At 46.4% G+C, this 18,952-nt stretch overlaps 1 protein-coding gene and 1 pseudogene across 1 annotated transcript in view; one reads left to right on the top strand and one right to left on the bottom strand.

Annotated features, from left to right (window-relative positions):
- Positions 1 to 18,952, bottom strand: part of Mtarc2 (mitochondrial amidoxime reducing component 2) — a 36,026-nt gene that overhangs the window by 3,548 nt on the left and 13,526 nt on the right. Inside the window, exons 4-7 of the mRNA XM_036202886.1 lie at positions 17,771 to 17,911; positions 6,474 to 6,535; positions 6,318 to 6,389; positions 3,404 to 3,551 (exon numbers count right to left, since the gene is read on the bottom strand). Of these exons, the coding sequence (XP_036058779.1) occupies positions 3,425 to 3,551; positions 6,318 to 6,389; positions 6,474 to 6,535; positions 17,771 to 17,911 (402 nt within the window). The 3' untranslated portion in view covers positions 3,404 to 3,424. The remainder of the gene's footprint in view (positions 1 to 3,403; positions 3,552 to 6,317; positions 6,390 to 6,473; positions 6,536 to 17,770; positions 17,912 to 18,952) is intronic.
- On the top strand, positions 14,877 to 15,941 carry LOC118593224 (annotated as a pseudogene).

The following is an 18,952-nucleotide window of genomic DNA, read 5'->3' as shown; positions in this document are numbered from 1 at the left end:
AGCTCAATCAGCCCACAGGAGACTTGACTGTTTATCTATTAAGTGTCTACTATCATTTCCCCCTCACAGGCCCTACCAGGGTGGTGAGAGATTGTCTTAGGGTCTTTAAAACTCATGGCCTCCTGGAAAGTTGAGCAAACAGAAGTTGCCAGAGGGCTGACATGTTTGTATACTGCAGCATCTGAATAGGTAGGTCTATCACCAAGTGACCGGAGGACTTCTGAAGATCCTCAGAAGTCACAGAGCTCAGGCACTGGCCCCAGGCTCAGTCACCCACAGCTGGAACAGCAGGACCAGGTCCTATCAGATCTGCCATTTCCTCTCTAGTATCTTCTATATTTCATCAAATCCAAGACAGATCCAATTATAAGATACATCAATTTTGAATCACAAGGATTTTATTTAACGTTTTTTTTCCTTTTTTTTTTTTTTTTTTTGGAAAAAAGGTCTTATTAATGTAGTACTGGCTGTCCTAAAATTCACTATATAGACCAGGCTGGCCTCAAACAAAGATCCATCCACCTGTCTCTGCCTCCCAAGTTCTAGGATTAAAAGCATGAGCTATCACATCTGGCTATTTTAAAATGTTTTAAATTGCATTTATTGATGGGGGGGGGCATGGCACGCATGTGGAGGTCAAAGGGCAATTTGGGAGAACCAGTTCTCTCCTTCCACCATGTGGGTCTAGGGAATTGAACTAAGGATTTCAGACTGGGTGGCAAGCACATTTACCCCCTTAGCCACCTCTGGCGCTCTCACAAGGAGTTTTACAAAATGCATGGGGTCAGACATAGTGGCCTTTAATCCCACACTCAGGAGGCAGAGGAAGGTGATCTCTGAGTTCGAGGCCAGCCTGGTAAAGTTTTCTCCATGTTGTCTCAGCTAAGCCATCTTTGGTTTCTACCTCCTGCCCTGAAAAGTCCTGTGGGAAAGCTCCCACCCCTGTTCTAGAAGCTCAGGGTGGAAACACCCCAGCTAACGGCATGATCTTGGCTCTTGTTAGCTGGCTTGCTCCCTCTGCAACTGCCAGCCAGAATGCAGTCTTTCTCTGTTCTTTGGCTTGAAAAACTCCTTGTAATATGCATTCGGGCTGCTCTGTGAGAGGGTTTCTCTCCAGGCAATCGCAGGCTGGCTTAACAGAGACTCTGATTCGATCTTTGGTAATGCCACGTGGTCTCTGGGCTTTTACCCCATAGCAGTAGTCAAAAGACATTGATTTCCTTTTTCACATTTTTACTACAATGTCCCTTAAAGCTGTGCCACAGTTCAAAGGGGGGGGGGGGGGAATCACACCTAATATGCATTGAGTACCTTTACATTTATATTATATTCTGATATAATGAATTAATACCAAAATAACTTTTATTAAGTGTTTTGGTGGGGACAACCCTTATTTTCTATTTGCAGCCCACTGAAACTCAGAGCTAAGGATGAACCCAGTGTAGCTATTGTTATACTCAGTCCACATGAACCACTAGGGCACTCTGTCCTTAGGATGGTGTGCTGGTTTGAGAGAAAATGCTACCCCCTCCACCACAGGGAGAGGCACTATTAGGAGGTGTGGCTTCGTTGGAGTGGGTGTGGCCTCGTTGGAGGAAGTGTGTCACTGTGAAGGTGGGCTGTAAGGTCTCCTAAGCTCAAGCTACGCCCAGTGTGGAATACAAGCTCCTTCTGCTGCCTGAGGATCAAGATATAGAGCTCTCAGCTCCTTCTCCAGCCACGTCTGCCTGCACGCTGCCATGTCCTGCCAGATGATAATGGTCTCTCTGAAACTATAAGCTGGTACCAATTAAATGGTTTCCTTAATAAGAGTTGTTGTGGTCACGGTATCTCTTCACAGCAATGAAAACCCTAACTAAGACAGATGGTCAGTCACATGGGGAGGTGGCAAGGCTGCAGAGGGGTGACCCTATGTGAGAATCCCAGGGAAGAATTAGAGAGAAAAGTGTCAGTCAAAGGTTTTGGCCATGAGATGACTGGAAAACAGGGGATGAGGGCTTAAGAGCACTGGCTGCTCTTACAGAGGACCTAGGTTTGGCTCCCAGAGTCCACATGGCAGCTCAGAACCACTTCTAACTCCAGTTCCATGGACTCCCGCACCCTCTTCTGGCCTATGCAGGTACTACATGTATACAGTGCACATACAGGCCTGTAGGCAAAGCACTCTAACACATAAACTGAAAATCAGTAAATCTTTAAAGAGAAAAAAAGAACAGTGTTTTGGGGGGACTGGGTAATAGGTTTTGCAAAGGAAGCCATTTAGAACCTACCAGGGAAGGTCTTCCAACGACTCCTCAGTCCTGTAACTGAGGGTTCGGCTTGTGTCTGTAGGGTTCAGGGCTCAAACTGACTTAATGCAATCAGTGTGAAAATATTGTTTTCTATCTCAGCACCATGATCTAGTCATCTTGACACTCGGACTTTTTTCTTTAAGTTACATTTAAGTGATATCTTATAAAACACTAGCTTTCAATATTTCCCCTTTTCTCAGACAGAAAAAACAACCCACCTAACCCCAGAGGATCATGTCCCTTCATTCTTTAGTCCTTTTTCTTGTCAGTGAATCTTTGCTTTTATAAGACAGGGTTTTCTCTGTGTAGCCCTGGCTGTCCTGGAACTTGCTTAGTAGACCAGGCTGGCCTCGAACTCAGAGATCTGCCTGCCTCTGCCTCAAGTACTAGGATTAAAGGCATACACCACCACACCAGGCTCCTTATCCCTTTAAAGATGCTCCCGAGGGAACCAGTGGCACCTGCCAGTCTGACAGGGCAGCCCCTGTTGGTATTTTATGACCAAATGGGAAGCAGGAATGGGGAAGGCTGGGTAGAAGTATAGAGATTATTGATGGAACAGAGGGAGAAAGAGGGGGGGTGCTCTTCCTGATTCCCAAACTGCTCATTCTCCCAAGAATTAAATAGCATAGGCTTTCTTTCTTGTTTTAAGCATCCGAATGAGCTAGCTCAGTGGTTAAGAACACTTGCTGCTCTTCTAGAGGCCACAGGTTTGATTCCCGGCACTCATGTGGCAGCACTCAACCATCTATAACTCCACTTCTGGAAGTCCCCTCTTCTGACTCCCTTGGGTACTGTGTGATGGGGGACACATACATGCAGGCAAAACATCCATGCACAGAAAATAACACAATATTTAAAAAAAAATTTTTTTTGATGTTTCAAGACGGGATTTGTCTGTGTAGCTCTGGCTGTCCTGGAACTCACTCTGTAGACCAGGCTGGCCTTGGACACAGAGATCCACCTGCCTCTGCCTCCCAAGTGCTGGGATTAAAGGTGTGTGCCACTACCAATCAGCAAAATATTTTTTAAAAATTTAAAGTATCAGAAAACAAGAAAACGTGGTTGTGTTGTCAAAACGCTGGGTTCTAGAAGCAAAATGAAACTTTTACCATGTCATCCAACTGAATCCATTAATCCACCATCTGATACACAGGGTCGCCGACTCTCAGGCTTCCAATTCTTTCCACTGAGAAATACATCCCAAAGAGTGGGGCCGTCTGGTACAAACTCTTCACGGAAGGATCACACTGGCGGTAGCTGAAAGAAGTCAGAACCAGTCATCAGGCCCCAAAAGGAAACAGGAGTCTAGAGATTTCTACAGAACTTAGATGTTTGCTCCTTAGGCTAATTATGTGCCAACAACAAGGCCCCTTCTAAAGGTGGACAGGGATGACTGTAAGCAAGTAGCCAAATAATTGTGGGTTTTTGAAAGCCAGGTGTGGTGGTGCACACCTGTGATCCCAGCACTTGGGAAGCAAAGGCTAGCTTGGTCTACAGAGTGAGTTCTAGGACAGTCAGGATTACAGAAACCCTGTCTCTAAAAAAACCAAAAGAATAATAGTTACAACATTAATAACAGTAAGTGTGGGTTTGTATAAGTATTATACAAATATTTTATTACACAGGTACCTTGGACTCACAACTTATGGGAAAAAAATGCTCATGAACTTTCAAAATGGAACCACCCTTCACCCATTGTGTTGATTAGCTTTCATTGTCAATGACACAACCTAGAACCACCTGAGAAGGGAGTCTCAGTGAGAGACTGTCTGCACGGGGTTGGCCTGTGGGCATGTCTTAAGTAAGTTACCAGCCCACTGTGGTGGCACCATTCCCTAACTGTGGAGAAGTCAAGCTGAGCGCAGGCAAGCAAGCATGTGTGCATTCATTTCTCTGTCCATCTATGGGTGGGATGTGACTGTAAGTCCCTGCCTCAACTTCCCCACGGTGATGCACTGTGACCTGGAACTGTGAGCTAAACTAAACCTCTTTCCCCTTTAAGTTGCTTTTGTCAGGTTTCATTGCCACAGAGATAAAATGGAAACACTTGCCAAAGCTCTGGCTTAAGGCATTAACCCCCTATGCTTTCAGCTTCTCCAACATGAAGGCTCAAAACTGGAGTTCCCCTGGAAAGGAAAAGTAAAGCTGAGATGCCACTGGCCAACGGGGCTGCCCATGAAGTCTAAGACCTGGCTGAAGAAAGTTACCTTCACTGTAAATCCGAGGGGGTCATGAGACAACCTCTAACCCTGTTAGGAACAAACAGCAGAACAGAGGAAGAGCAGACAAAACACGACAACCCCAAAGTGTTAACTAAGGGGCTTCGTCCTTTCCCTTTTTTGTGTTTGAGACAGAACCCAGGGCCTCTTGAATTACTAGAAATTGATGAGAGGGACTGAGTGATGCCTCAGTTGGTAAAATACCTGCTGTGCAGGAACAAGGACCTGGGTTCAGATCTCCAGCAGCCAGAAAAAAGCCCAGTGGCACCTGCCGAGAATCCCGGCATTGGGAAGACAGAGACAGGTGGTGCCTGGAGCTCACTGGCAACTGCCAGGCCAGTGAGAGACCTTGTCTCAAACACGAAGTGAAGTGCATCCTGAGTTGGCTTAGCCATGGCAACTGTCTTTGCCTCCTTGCTATGGTCAGCCCCGGCCCAGCCACTCAGCACCGCTTTGTGCCCCTGCAGGAAGAGGCATACATAGCCAGTCTCTGGTACTTGCACAGATGCCAGAGGGTCACACATTTTTACTGCCAGTATAGTGACATGCTTCTTTGATATTAAAGGAATTCAAGGGTGAGTTCCATGTCTTAGAACTCTAAGATTGGCCTAGGAAACTCTCAGTCCCCTAGCATTTTCTAAAGCCCTGGGCTCAGACAGTTTGGACCAAGTTGAGACTATTGTGACCATGGAATATGAATTTAAGTTTGAAATTCCAGATTTCAGAGAGAAGTTAATGTGTCCATAAGGAATTGTGCATGGCACTTCAGATAAGAAGGCTGCACAGAAATAAAGCGTGGGAGACCTTTCCTCACCCAGGAGACTCAGAGAACACTGTCCTCACCCAGGGGACTCAGAGAACACTGGCTGCAGTGTCTAGGAGTTCTGCCCTTTGGAAATAAATCTAGGGGCTGGAGAGATGGTTCAGCAGTTAAAAGCACTAACTACTCTTCCAAAGGACCCAGGTTCAATTCTGAGCACCCACATGGCAGCTCACAACTATCTATAACTCCAAGATCTGACACCATGACAGACATACATGCAGGCAAAACACCAATGCAAACAATTATCAAAAAAAGAAATCTAGGGGCTAGAGAGATGACTCAATGGTTAAGAGCACTGACTCTCTTCCAGAGGATATGGGTTCAATTCCTAGCACCCACATGGTAGCTCACAACTATCTGTAACTCCAGCTCCTGGGGATCCTCAGACAGACATACATGCAGGCAAAATATCAAAGCACATAAAGTAAAATAAGAACAAACAAACAAACAAACAAATAAATATTTTTTAATAAGAAAAGAAATCTACTATAAATCAAACCCAAGGGCTGGGGAGATGGCTCAGAGGTTAAGAGCACTGGCTGCTCTTCCAGAGGTCCTGAGTTCAATTCCCAGCAATCACATGGTGGCTCACAACCATCTGTAATGAGATATGGTGCCCTCTTCTGGCATGCAGATGTACATGCAGACAGAACACTATATACATAATAAACAAATAAATATTTTTTTAAAAGCCAAAAAGAGTGAAAAGTGACTGAGGAAGTCATTCAGTGTCAACCTCTGATGACAACGCCTTCCCCCCCCCCAACACACAAAAGAACTTGAGAGATTTAAAGTTTCAAAATAGAATATTGTGCAACTAAAAATGTATCAGAAAATTAAAGAAATAAAAAGGAAGACACTCACACACATTGAAGGAGAGATACAAATCACAGGGGTGCCTGGGGGCTGGGACACAGCCCCTGGTGCACAGGTAGTTCGGGCATAGGTGGCATCAATACAGGGCACACACCGGCCGCCTACCTCTTCAGGGTTTCCAGCGGCTCCTTCCTGTCTATGATCCCAGTGTCTGGGTCCACTGTAGTCAAAATGCACCTGCCAAAGACCCATACTTAGATGATGGTTGCAAACCACAGTACACCCCACACCCCAGAGGCCACGTCCCAGCCCAGTCTTTACCTGGGGCAGCTCAACACTCTTTTCATCTCTACATCACCAATTAGGAGTTCACCCCAAGTATCCTAGGAGAAAAGGGAGAGGCGTCTTTGAGAGTCAGGCTTCCCTCATCTTGGTCAGAGGTACTAGGTATGACATCAACGGAAGGAGGGAGACACAGAAGGACACAAAAACTCTAGAATGCACCCGAGAGAGGCGGTGCACTGCCAGGCCCAGGGCATGATTCACCTTCAAAGAAAATTCTTTCACAGCACTGGGAATGGAACCCAACACCCGTGCACAGGAGCCCAGCCCTCGACCACTGCACCGCCTCCCAGGCCCAGGCATGGTCCTGTTGATTCACAATCACCTCACTGATTCTGCCAAATCAGCAAGAACAGGCCTTAAAAGCGTGCAGTTCACAGCAGACTCATCTGACTGCTTCAGTGGCAATCAATGAGAAACTGACAGCTTCTGAAACAAGCCTACTGTTGCGGACGGTGTGGCTCAGGGTTCTCAACCTGTGGGTCAGGACCCCCTTGGCAAACCTCTATCTCTAAAAGATGTTTGCATCATGATTCCTAGGCAGTAGTAAAATTACTGCTATGAAATAGCACCAAAACATTTTTATGATTGGGGGTCACCACAACATGTGTCACAGCATTAGGAAGCTTGAGAAACACTGGTTTAGGTGTCGCAGAGGCTAGTCAGAGTCTGAGGGCTCGGTGTTGAGTGAGACGTCACCTGAGTGTGGTCAACCAGGATCCCTTCGCTTGTCCTTCCCTCAGGATGCATTGTGAACACAGGACAGCACTCCATGGCCACTGACTGCCTGGCCTGAACACCGGTCTTCAATTGGTCCTCATGATGTGACGAGAGGTGCTATGACAATCCCCATTTTCCCCAAGAGACACATATGCAGAACACCATAAAATGTTCTTAAGTCATACCAGGAGGAAGCAGGACAGCTAGGTTTGAAATCTTTTACTGTGAAGGCCAGGCTTTACATCCCTCCACATATGTGACATATACACACAAACACACAGCTATGTGTACAAACATAAACTTATATACACCTATACATTCCAGTACATATAGACGCAAATACACAGATTATGCATACAGATACATATACATGAAACTTACATGTACATATACACCAATACACATACAAACACATGCACACAAATCTGCATACACATAAATCCAAATATAGATACACACACATACATACACACACTTAAATGCACACCTATGCAAACATATACATTTATATACAAGAACACATGCACTGGGGCTGGAGAGATGGCCCAGTGGGTAAGAGCAATGGCTGCTTTTGCAGAGGACGTCAGTTCACTTCCCAGAACTCACATGACAGCTCACAACTCTAGTTCCAGGGAATTTGATGCCCTCTTCTGGCCTCCACAGGCACTGCATACACATGGTACACATACACTTCACACATACATAAAAAAGTAAAAGTAACTTTTTAAAAAAGAAACACATGCTGGGAGGTGGTGGTGCACGTCTTCAATCCCAGCACTCAGGAGGCAGAGATAGGAGAATCTCTGTGAGTTTGAGGCCAGCCTGGTTCACAGAGGGCATTACAGGACAGGCTCCAAAGATACAGAGAAACTGCCTCGAAAAATAAATAAATAAATAAATAAATAAACACACATACATGTACACACACATAAAACACACTATATCATAACACTGCATATGGTTTACAGACACACAGTCACTTGCACACATTTCAATGTCCTTTGGTGTCCAAAAGAGGATTGTTTCCAGCACCCTCTTCAGAATCCCAAATCCTCAAGTACTTATCTCATACATAAAGTAGCCTGGTACTGTGTCTTCATCTAGTCCTGCTTTAAATCATCTCTGGATCACTTATGATACCCAATGGAATGCAAGAAAAAAGTAAGTTATAGGTACATCGTTTCACTCAGGAAATAATGACCAGTGCAGTTCAGTACTGATGTTTCCCCCAGTATTTTAAAACATTCTTTTAAAAAAAAATTTATTTTATTTGTTTATATGTATGTGTGTGTGTGTATGTGTGTGTGTGTGTGTGTGTGTGTGTGTGTGTGTGCCTGCACCTGTTTGCATGCAGAGGCCAGAAGAGGGCTTTGGATCTCTCAGAGCTGGTTACAGGCGTTTGTGAGATACCTGGCTTGTTACATGTACCAGGGCCTTATGACTGCACAACTTGCAAGCACTGAGCCCTCTCTCCAGACACTAACTTATGTGTTATCTGCAGCTAGTACAATCTGTGAAGCTGCACACATACACCCACATATACACAGATTATGTGGATTACATCCTATAGGAGGCAAATGTCTCCTATCTTCTTGGAAGTTTTCAGCTAAGTCTGATAATTAAGTTGACATGAAACAGAAATAAAAAGAAAGGCATACATGTATATGCACATATATGTATATGCACATATATGTATATGCACATATGATTTAATGTAAATCTCATATGACCTGTGCCTTCATAATGAAGAGTAGGTTCAAAGACACGGCTGGAGTTGAATAGTAACACACTGCCTGGGGCGAAGGGCATCAGGCTGAGAACGGTGAGAAGGAGGAGGACTCGTGACCAAACCCAGGAAGACCAGCTTCCCTCGGTGTGTTTATGCAGATCCCCCAGCCCCAGCTTCCTGTCTCTGGGAAGGACGCACTAGCCTGGGCTACATGGGAAACAGCCTCAGCATGATCCCCTGCATTTGCCTTTTCAAGTAACTTCAACTCAAAAGAATCAATGTGCCAGAGTGTCATGTTTTGGAGTAGCACATGTAGAGTGTTTTGAATACTACACCTGCATATTCAATATCACATAGTCACATGCTTATATAAATCTTTATATATACATATATGTATATATAAAGATTTGCACGATGCCCTATGCCTATAATCCCAGCCCTTGGGAGACAGCAGCACAAGAATCAAGAATTCCATGATTCAAGTCACCCTTGGCTACCACAGTGAGTTGAGGCCAGCCCAGGCTACACAAGGCTCTGTCTCAAAAGAACATATTCTGAGTCCTTATCTTGAAGGTTTGTGCCGGTCCTGCTGAGACCCACTGATAAACTGTTAAACTTAGGTTTAACAGTACAATCCTTTGTCTAGGTCTCTAGGAAGAAACGGGGGGGGGGGGGGATTTGAGGATGGGGTCTTAATACATGTCCCATAAACCAACAACAGCATCTACAACAGTGGTTCTCAACCTTCCTATTGCTGCGACCCTTTAATACAGTTCCTCATGCTGTGGTGACCCCCAACCATAAAATTAATTCACTGCTACTTCATAACTGTGATTTTGCTAGTTATGAATTATAACATAAATATCTAATATACAGAATATCTGATAAGCAGCCCCCAAAGGGGTCAAACCACTGATCTACACTCAGATGCAAAGAATGTTCCTTGCAAACTGACCTCAACCAGGTGAGGTTTCTGAAGATCCTGAGTCTAACTGGTGTGCAGAGAAGTCGGAAAAAAGAGTCCCTCCCTGCTTAGCTAGTGGCTTTGACTCTCTCGGGGCCTGAGAGGGACCTAAGTTTCTGCAGAGGGCAAAGCAAGGGCAGGGACAAGCACTGTCCAGTCTTCCCTCCTGCAACTGGCTATGACATCATGATCCACTCCATATTCAAAGGCAAACTCCTCTTCGGGGCCTATAGAAATGATTTATCATAGCACCATGGGTGGCCCAGTACCAAATGGGTCTTCAAAGTCAGACATCTCCCACCCAGTATGACCACAGCTACAGTACAGAGGTCTCCACAGATGCCCTGTCCCCCCCCCACCCCCACCCCCCAGTCATCCACCAAGAAACTGCTTCTGGTGGGAATAAACTCCATGTTCCAAGCAATCAGTTGGCCCAGGAACTAGGCAAGCTTTGTAAAAGCAAAGGTCATACTATGTGACAAATGGAGCTATGACTTACAACACACCCTGTTCAAACAGTGGAACTTCAAAGGAAGCTCATGCCAAACCTACCGCTAGAGGGCGACCAGCACAGCGCCTGTCTAGGGAAGGGAAAGGAGCCTAGGACTGCACACAGCCAAGGTGTCAGGACTTCTTTCACCACACGAGGGCAATGCAGCCACCAGCAACCCGGTAATCCAAGACCTCACCATCTTGTATTCAATTCCCTGTTCCAAGCGACAATGAGTTCAACATTCCAAGCTACTTGTCTGTGAACTTCTGCATCGTGGCTTTAACAGAAAGCCAGAATCTTGAAAAGTTCAATTAGGGTCTTAACTAAACAAGACAGATTTAGGTTACCTTCTGTTCCAAAAGTCAGCTGCTGGGCTCATTAGCAATTTGTCTGGCTTCCTAAGCATTGTCGTTAACTCCTCCAAGTGCTAACTCTGTGTCTTGACACTGTTAATAGCTTCATATTAATAAAGTCATTCACTCTCCTCTCTCACTGTCCACATTTTGGTTCAAAAGCACTAATTGCTTTGAAAACAACCAAACTTAAGTTTAAATGCAATGGTTAATCCAGTTCCTGAAGAAAACAATACATTTTAAATAACTGAAAAATTAAATTCATAATGGTTGAGTTTAATATTCACTAGACATATACAACGCAAAGAAATACACTATCCAGCAAGATTCCAGGGGCCACTGGAAGAGCCTAGTGCGCCCCCTGCTGGTTGAAAAGGCCACCTGCACTCTGACGAAATCAGGCCCCTAGGGATGTCTAGTCAGCGCAAGGAGGAATTTGTGAGCTGGAAGAAATGAGAGGAAAAGAGAGAAATGGTCGGAGAAGGGGGTGAGGGTACTCTGTGTAATGGGCTCCGCTCTGTGGACTTAACACTGGGAACTTTACTTATTCATGTGTCTTTACTTTTATTTATTTATTTACTGCATATGGGTATTTTGCCTGCATGTCTGCATACCATGAGCACTCGGTGCCCGAGGAAGTCCAAAGACAGCATTGCATCCCCAGGAACTGGAGTGGTAGATGGTTGTGAGCCACCATATGGGTGCTGGGAATCAAACCTGGGTCCTCCCCAAAAGCAGCCAGTGCTCTTAACTGCTGGGCCATCTCTCCAGCCCCTCCTGGGAATTTTCTGCAGGGCTGTACACATCTTGTAAATAGAAAACTAAGAGTACACGACGCTTCCACCATAAGCAAGACCCAGAGAAAATGTAAAATAAGGGCCAGGGGCAGTGAGAGGACTCACACACAAGCAGTGCAGGTGAGCGTATTCTTCGGGACATACATTACAATCCATGCATTTGCCTTAGATGTGTGGAACAGAAAGAAGAGCAATGTAGAGCCCTTTCCTCCCTTCTTATCTCCCTCTCTGCGAGCAGACACAGTTATCTCCACAGCTATGTCTCTCTACATATACATCTCTCTATATAAAATATACTCTACATGTGCAGAACCATAATACATGTATGCGTATGGCCAGAGAGAAAGTGCACATCCCATGACAACAAAGCTGAAGTGGAGTCTTAAATACCAGCCAACCACGGAGACCAGGGAAGAAATAACAGTTGGGACAAGCTGAGTGTCCTGGTGGGGAGCTCAAGTTCAGGTGTCAGGAAGGCCATCTACATCCAGCCCTGCCTCCCTGGTCTTAGCACTAGGTTGGGGTTTTTCCCCAGTCCAGGTTCTGACTTTCCATGGCGGCACACAAGTTACCCTGCTGCAGTGTGCATATGGTTACTAGAAACCACCTTAAATTATTTTGGTGCAAGTTGAAGGAGTGAATGTATGAATAATTAAACTTTTCTGAGACTCAAATTCAACCTTCTTGAATTTTGTTTATGTGTTGCGTATGTCTACACAAACACATGTGAGTGAGCCATGGCACATGTGTGGAGGTCAGAGGATAACTTATAGAAGTCACTTCTCTCCTCTCACCCTGGGGGTCCCAGGGACTGAACTGGGGTCATCAGGGTTGGCAGTAAACCTCAGTCAGTGGCTTTATCCACTGAGCCAAAAATGTCTTTGTGATTTGTTACTGATGACCCCACAAAGTAACAAGAAGATCAGAAAACCACCAACCGAGCACTCACAGTACACACCATTATTATTACCAAGGTATGAGAAATGAAAAACACACAAGAGTTGTTAAGTGAAAAAAGAGCCCCGTAAACAGTCTCATGTTATTTCCCAACCCAGATGTGCTCACACGTAGTTGTTACGCCTAAATCATAAAGTGCATTGACACGGACCTGTACAGTACAGCATGGCCTCTTGCTGGCAACATCAGCAGCTCACCTTGGATATGTTGGCCATGCTGAATGAAACAACATGAAACTGAACTACGCCCGAGAGAAAAGGAGACAGAGTATGCACAAAATGTCAGACAGTGCCGCTCCTGTACGATGATGAGACCCTACTCAGCGAGCTGCCTTCTGATGAGTGAAGACATGAGCCAGTAATGGCTGGTCATTATCCTTGTACGACAAACCATACATAATTGTATTGCTACAAGTGGCAGTGTGGTGGGCTTCTTTACACCAGTATCGCCAAGAGCAGGTGAGTAGCTTTATCCCACATTATGATACTGTGATGTCACCAGGAATAAGAACTGTGTGGCTCCATCAAAACTTTATGTGGCCACTGTTACATGTGCTCTACGCAATCACTGTAGACCACATGTCTAATCTGTATACATAGCTACATGTATCAAAGCCGGGTGAGGTGGTACATGCCTGTGATCCTAGGACTTAGGAGAAGTGAAGGACAGATGTTTACAGTCATCCTCAGCCACAAAGAGCTAGCCTAGATGAGACCTTGATGCAAAAAACAAAACGGGTGGAAAGATGATTCAGCTGCTCTTGCAGAGGACCCGGGTTTGATTCCCAGCACCCACAGGGCAGCTCACAATCATCTGTAACTCCAGTTCCAGGGGATCTGACACCTTTTTCTGACTTCCGTGAATACTGCATGCCTTTGGTACACATACATGCATGCAGGCAAAACACTCATACACATAAGATAAAAATAAATGCATATAGATTTTTGTTGTTGTTTTGTTTTTTGTTTTTCAAGACAGGGTTTCTCTGTGTAGTTTTTGGTGCCTGGCCTGGATCTTGCTCTGTACACCAGACTGGTCTCGAGCTCACAGAGATCCACCTGGCTCTGCCTCTTGAGTGCTGGGATTAAAGGCATATCGATTTTAAAGAAGGAGAATAAAAAAAAAAAAAAAAGCCAAGTGGGCATGCACAGCTGTTGTCCTAACTCAGGCCATCAAGAGACAAAGGTCTAGAAATGAGGATTGGGCAAAATGTCACCTTTCACCTGCTAGAAAGGGCAGGACTGGCAGGGCAGGGCCACGCCAGCAGTGAGTCGTGAGGCTGGGATTCAAACCATACTGTCTGGCTTTGGGAACATCTCCCATCCAAGTGTGTGCCAGTGCTAACCCAGTTAGCCCCTTTGATCAAATGAGACTGGGCACTAAAGATGTACTCGTGGGTAGAGTGCTTGCCCAGGATGCATGGGTAGAGTGCTTGCCCAGGGTTTGACTCCCAGCATCTCGCAAATGGCATGCCTGGAATCCCAAAGGAGGCAAGAAGTTCAAAGTTATCCTCAGCTACACAGGGAGTTTGAGGCCCAACAAACAAACAAACCCCTTCTCCAGAAGTTTGTAGAAACAGCCCTTCCCACGTGACAGAGAATATACTGTGCTTTTTCTGAGGTTTTCTCCCCCAGCTCTTTCAAAATGTAGACTGAGGATATACATAAAAAAGATGCCCCATCCAAACACTTCAAGTTCAGCTCAGGACAGTGAGCAAAGTCCAGGGAACAGAGCCCCACGGTGGCCAGGGACAGAGATAAGCAGCAAATGTCAACATTGTTTTTAAACCTCACCCCTCTGTGTTTCAGAAATTAAACACACCACACTGTGCCAAGCCCTTTAAAGTTAACTCCATCCTTTAACTCCCCAGGGAGAAGTCCACGATACTCTGCACCACGAGCTGCAAATGTCCACAGCGCATTATCATCCTACTGCCCCGCATTTACAATAAACAATGGCCTGGACTTCGGTATCATGCTAAGGTTTGCTGTATATTTTATTAGTTGAGGATTAAATATGTATGTGCCTAATCACTCAGATTAATATTTGAATGAGTTATGATGGCAGGAGATAGGTCAGTGCATCAAGTCCTTCACGACTGGGCTTCCTCACTTCAGGTGGACTAAATCAGCAACAGTAGCATCATTTCACAGACTCTCAGCCATGATGGACTCTATCCCTCCAGAACGGTATGCCAAAATAAAACCCTTCCCCTCCAAGGGGTATTTTATCACAGTGGCAAGGACGTAACTTGAGACAGCAGTATAGCATCAGCTAATAGCCATCTTCGATGTACACTACTGTTTCAAAACTGTCAAACTGTGTGGACATACGAAGTGTGAATCTAACTAATCTTAATCATAAGCACCATGAGTCAGATATTGAAGGTGAAAATTGAAAGATCAGAGAAGCAGAGCAATCAGCCACCCTGAGAATTCTTACCTCTTCAAAATCCCAGCTTGGGGGCCCCTTCCCTCCTGCCTCCTCTCCCTTCACAGAAGTCAGCCTGGGCGCCTAGTGAGGAGACAGATGCGGGAGGCGCCCTCTCACCCACAAGAACACCATGTACCGCAGGGTCAGGGGGCAGCCCTGCATGCCTTGGGCCCTGCCTCTGCACCTACCAGGCTGGACGCCAGGACTCTACCATTCCCACCCAGGCCCCACTCCACCCACTTCTCCATCTTTTCCTCTTCCTCAGGCTCTCCCACCACCTGTCTCTCAGGTCCAGGCTCTCAGCTCATTGTGGGTGGTGGCTCTTCATCTGGGAAAGGGGGAGGAGGGACCAGGACCTGAGTTGCACGATGGTTGTCTGGATGGGCTTAGGACCCCCTTTCCCCTATCCTGGGGCTTTGATACCTTTCCAAGGTCCTGGAGCTTCCCACCCTTTCCCTGCCACCCCGTCAAGAGATCAGAGTATGGAGGGACACCCGGCTACCATGTTTGAGAAACTGAGACAAGAGCTTCCTACCCTCTTCCTTCGCTCCCATGACTGCTCTGTATTCAATGAGCATTCAATGAATTCATCAATGAGCTCCTGAACATCCTTACCAAGAGCCAGACATGGTACCCTATGTCCCTGACCCTTTGCTGCTTCCCGGCTTGGAACTATTTTGCACAGTTTTGGTTGGAGATTCTATAGCTGACCCACTGCCCTGAGAACCGGACCCTGCAAGCCCACGGGTGTCTAGGAGGTCTGCCCACACATATGTTATTCCTGCGTTTCTACAGGCGTGACAAAGAGCAGCTTTATGGACCTCTGATGCCTGTTCCCCCCTCGACCTGAATTCCAGTGGCCTCATTTGTCGCCATCACCTGGGCAAGCTGACGCACGCCTTCACGCTTCGACGCCTGTGAAGAAGCTGCCAGTGGGAGCTCTGGCGGCCCTGGGGCTGTCAGAACCAGAGGCCAACTTACACATGTGTTCCAAGGCCTGATCCAAACTCAGGTGAAGGCATCACTGAGGATTTTGCTACACACAAGAGGAGGTGAAGGTGGCCAAGAATGTCCAGAGCTGGCCACCTCCCCTCCCCTCCCCTCCCCTCCCCTCCCCTCCCCTCCCCTCCCCTCCCCTCCCCTTCCTTCTTCCCATCCCAGGCTGCTGTGTAATTTAATTTGTAAATCATAAAGTTTAAGCAACAAGGAAAAAAAAAAGATCTCAGCCCGAATGGGCACTGTCCTGTCTCCATGAATCCTCAAAATGAATGGGCAGGACCCTGTCTCTACCAGCCTTCTATTCTTGTCTCCACCTCCCTGGTGCTGGGATTAAAGGTGTGAGCTACCACTGTCTGGCCTCTGTGGTTAACTAGTGGCTAGCTCCATCCTCTGATCTCCAGGCAAGCTTTATTTGTCAAAACACAAACAAACTCACACAACAGACATAGGCGTAAGTTGGCTCTATACAAAGGTTTATCCTAAAGAACCATGGAAACCAAAAAATAAGGGCACGTTCTATGCACACAAAAGGAAGCACAGCCACCCACAGGAGCAGAGAGCTGAGGTATTCAAGAGCTTCTCTGGGTGCTAACTGCCCAGGTCTCTACAGTGACGTCCTCACCCCAGTTCCACAGAGGCAAGCCTTGGGTGGTAACATCAGCAGTTATCCCTCATCCGCTGGGCAGTTGAGGAACCTTTCTAAGCCTGTTTCCTTATATAAAGGGTATAATACTGCAGACTTCACAGGGTTGAGGGAGGTCCTAAAACTAAGTCATTAATCAGTTCAGGGCCTTGCACCCCAAAAGCTCCTCCCACTCCCCCCATGCTCAGAACAACCACTGAAGCTTCTCATGAACCAGCAGCCTCCAGCTGTGTGGAGGCCATGTTCACCGGCTTCTGATGTAATTGTCCCTTTAAGGCTGCAGTGAAGGAGGAAGGTGGATTTCCCGCTGTTAGTCACTGGGGAAGGCACAGAAGACTGGGACCACAGCAAGGGCTGTCCCAGGGTGCTGCCCGTGGGTGCAGCTCCTGTACCTTCATAGCCTCTACATGGGAACCTGGAACTGAAATATTTGAGCATACTCCCGGCAGGGGGTGGAAAGGGCTGTCCTCTTTGTCTTCCTTTCCTTTTATTATACCTGGGCTACAGGTAGATAGAGCAATCTTGGCTGTGAGCTGTGTTTAGTGAGCTCTAAAGCCTAAGCATGAGACTGTGAACAGCGACCCCTGAAGGCCAGGAGGCCATTAGCAGCCAGAGTCTTCCCATCACCAGCCTTGGGGGATCCGGGTCATTGCAGGGACTTCAGATTCACCAGCTCTGAGGGCAGCACATCTAAAGCATGAATCTATTTAGTCTTATCAATAAAAACCAGGAGTCAAATATTGTGGTAATAACCTGAAAGATCAGAGAAGCAGAGCAGCCACCAGTGACTTCTTCCCCCTGGATCCTCTGACCAAAGGGATCCAAGATCCTGTCTCTCCCCGCCCCCCACACACACCTTATATTCCTGTCTCCACCTCCCAACTGCCAGGATCAAAGGCATGTGCCACCACTGCCTGGCATGCCACTTCCCAAATTACCACTCAGAGGCTTACATTAATTATAAATGCTCAGCCAGTAGCTCAGGCTTATTACTAACTAGCTTTCACACTTAAATTAACCCATAATTCTTATCTATGTTTAGCCAGATGGCTTGGTACCTTTTCTCAGCACGGCATTCTCATCTTGCTTCCTCTGGGTTTGGCTACTGGGTATTTGGGAGTTGTTAGCTGGACAGAAACTTCTGTCTACACACATCTAAGTTGGATGTCTGTGTCAGTGGCCCCTTACCTCCTCAAAAGCCTCGCAGCCTGATACCACGATGTTTGGCCTAAAATATTCCATCTTCACTTTCTTCTTCAGTCTGGTGTTGAGATCAACTAAGGAGGCTTCAGAAATCATATGGATAGGGCTGCAGTCTGGGTAGGCTACCTGTTACAGGACACAGTACAGTCAGGTTTCCCCACACACTGGCATTGCTCTCCAGAGCTCAGCAAAGCCCAGATGGAAAACCTCACAAGTGCAGAAGAGGGGAGCTATATTCAGAATGTGAGCTATATGTGAGTACTAAAACATGACTTCTAGACACATGCTGGACAAGGCAGCAGCTTGGGCTGGCTCTTGTTATTCCATTAAATTATTTATGTATTTATTTGAGACAGGGACTAGGTAGCCCTGGATGTCCTGGAACTTATTAAGTAGATCAGGCTGTGCTTGAACTCAGAGAGCCACTTGCCTCTACCTCAGGAATGATAGGATTAGAGATGTGCACCACTAGACCAGTGGGCTGTTATTTGCCAGCCTGCTCTACTGCCTCATCATACAGAGGAGTCTGCTGCCAATACAGTACATTCTAGCAATAATTTCATCAACACCAACCATTCACTCAAAATCTATTGATCACTGGTAGATACCTGTCACTGTTTTAGGTGAGGAACATTAGTAATAAAGCAAATAAATAATAATATCACCAATTATATTAATAATAATAAATAAGCCTGCCTTGGCTTTGGAGGGGATCCCTGGGGTACTTGCATCTTAAACCGTGGCTCACTACAGTTTTTCCCTGGCAGGAACTGCCTTCCTGGCCGGAACTGCCTTCCTGGCCTATGAAAATAGTTGTCACACACACAGGCAGGGAAGGTGGCCTGGACAAAGTCTGAATCAGGAAAGGCACATTTAGTCCCATCACTGCACTCTCCCTTGCGGCCAGGCCTCTTCTCTCTCTTTCCTTTCTGTGACACAATCTAACCTTTAGCCCGGGCTGGCCTTGAATTCACAGCAATCCTCTTGTCTTGCCCTCCTGAGTGCTAGGATTACAGGCATGGGCCACCACACTCAGCTTCCAGCCAGTTTCCTCCAGAAACTGTCCCCATCTCCCCAGAAGTCACCCTGGCTCCTCCCTCCACACATCTCCCATACATAACCCTCTATGTACCTCGGATGTCCCAGCACTGAGCCCTCATCACACGT

Source organism: Onychomys torridus, chromosome 11 (assembly GCF_903995425.1).
Source record: "Onychomys torridus chromosome 11, mOncTor1.1, whole genome shotgun sequence".
In the NCBI taxonomy this organism is placed as follows: domain Eukaryota; kingdom Metazoa; phylum Chordata; class Mammalia; order Rodentia; family Cricetidae; genus Onychomys; species Onychomys torridus.
The sequence above is the reverse complement of the archived record's forward strand: the minus strand, read 5'-3'. Positions and strand labels throughout refer to the sequence as shown.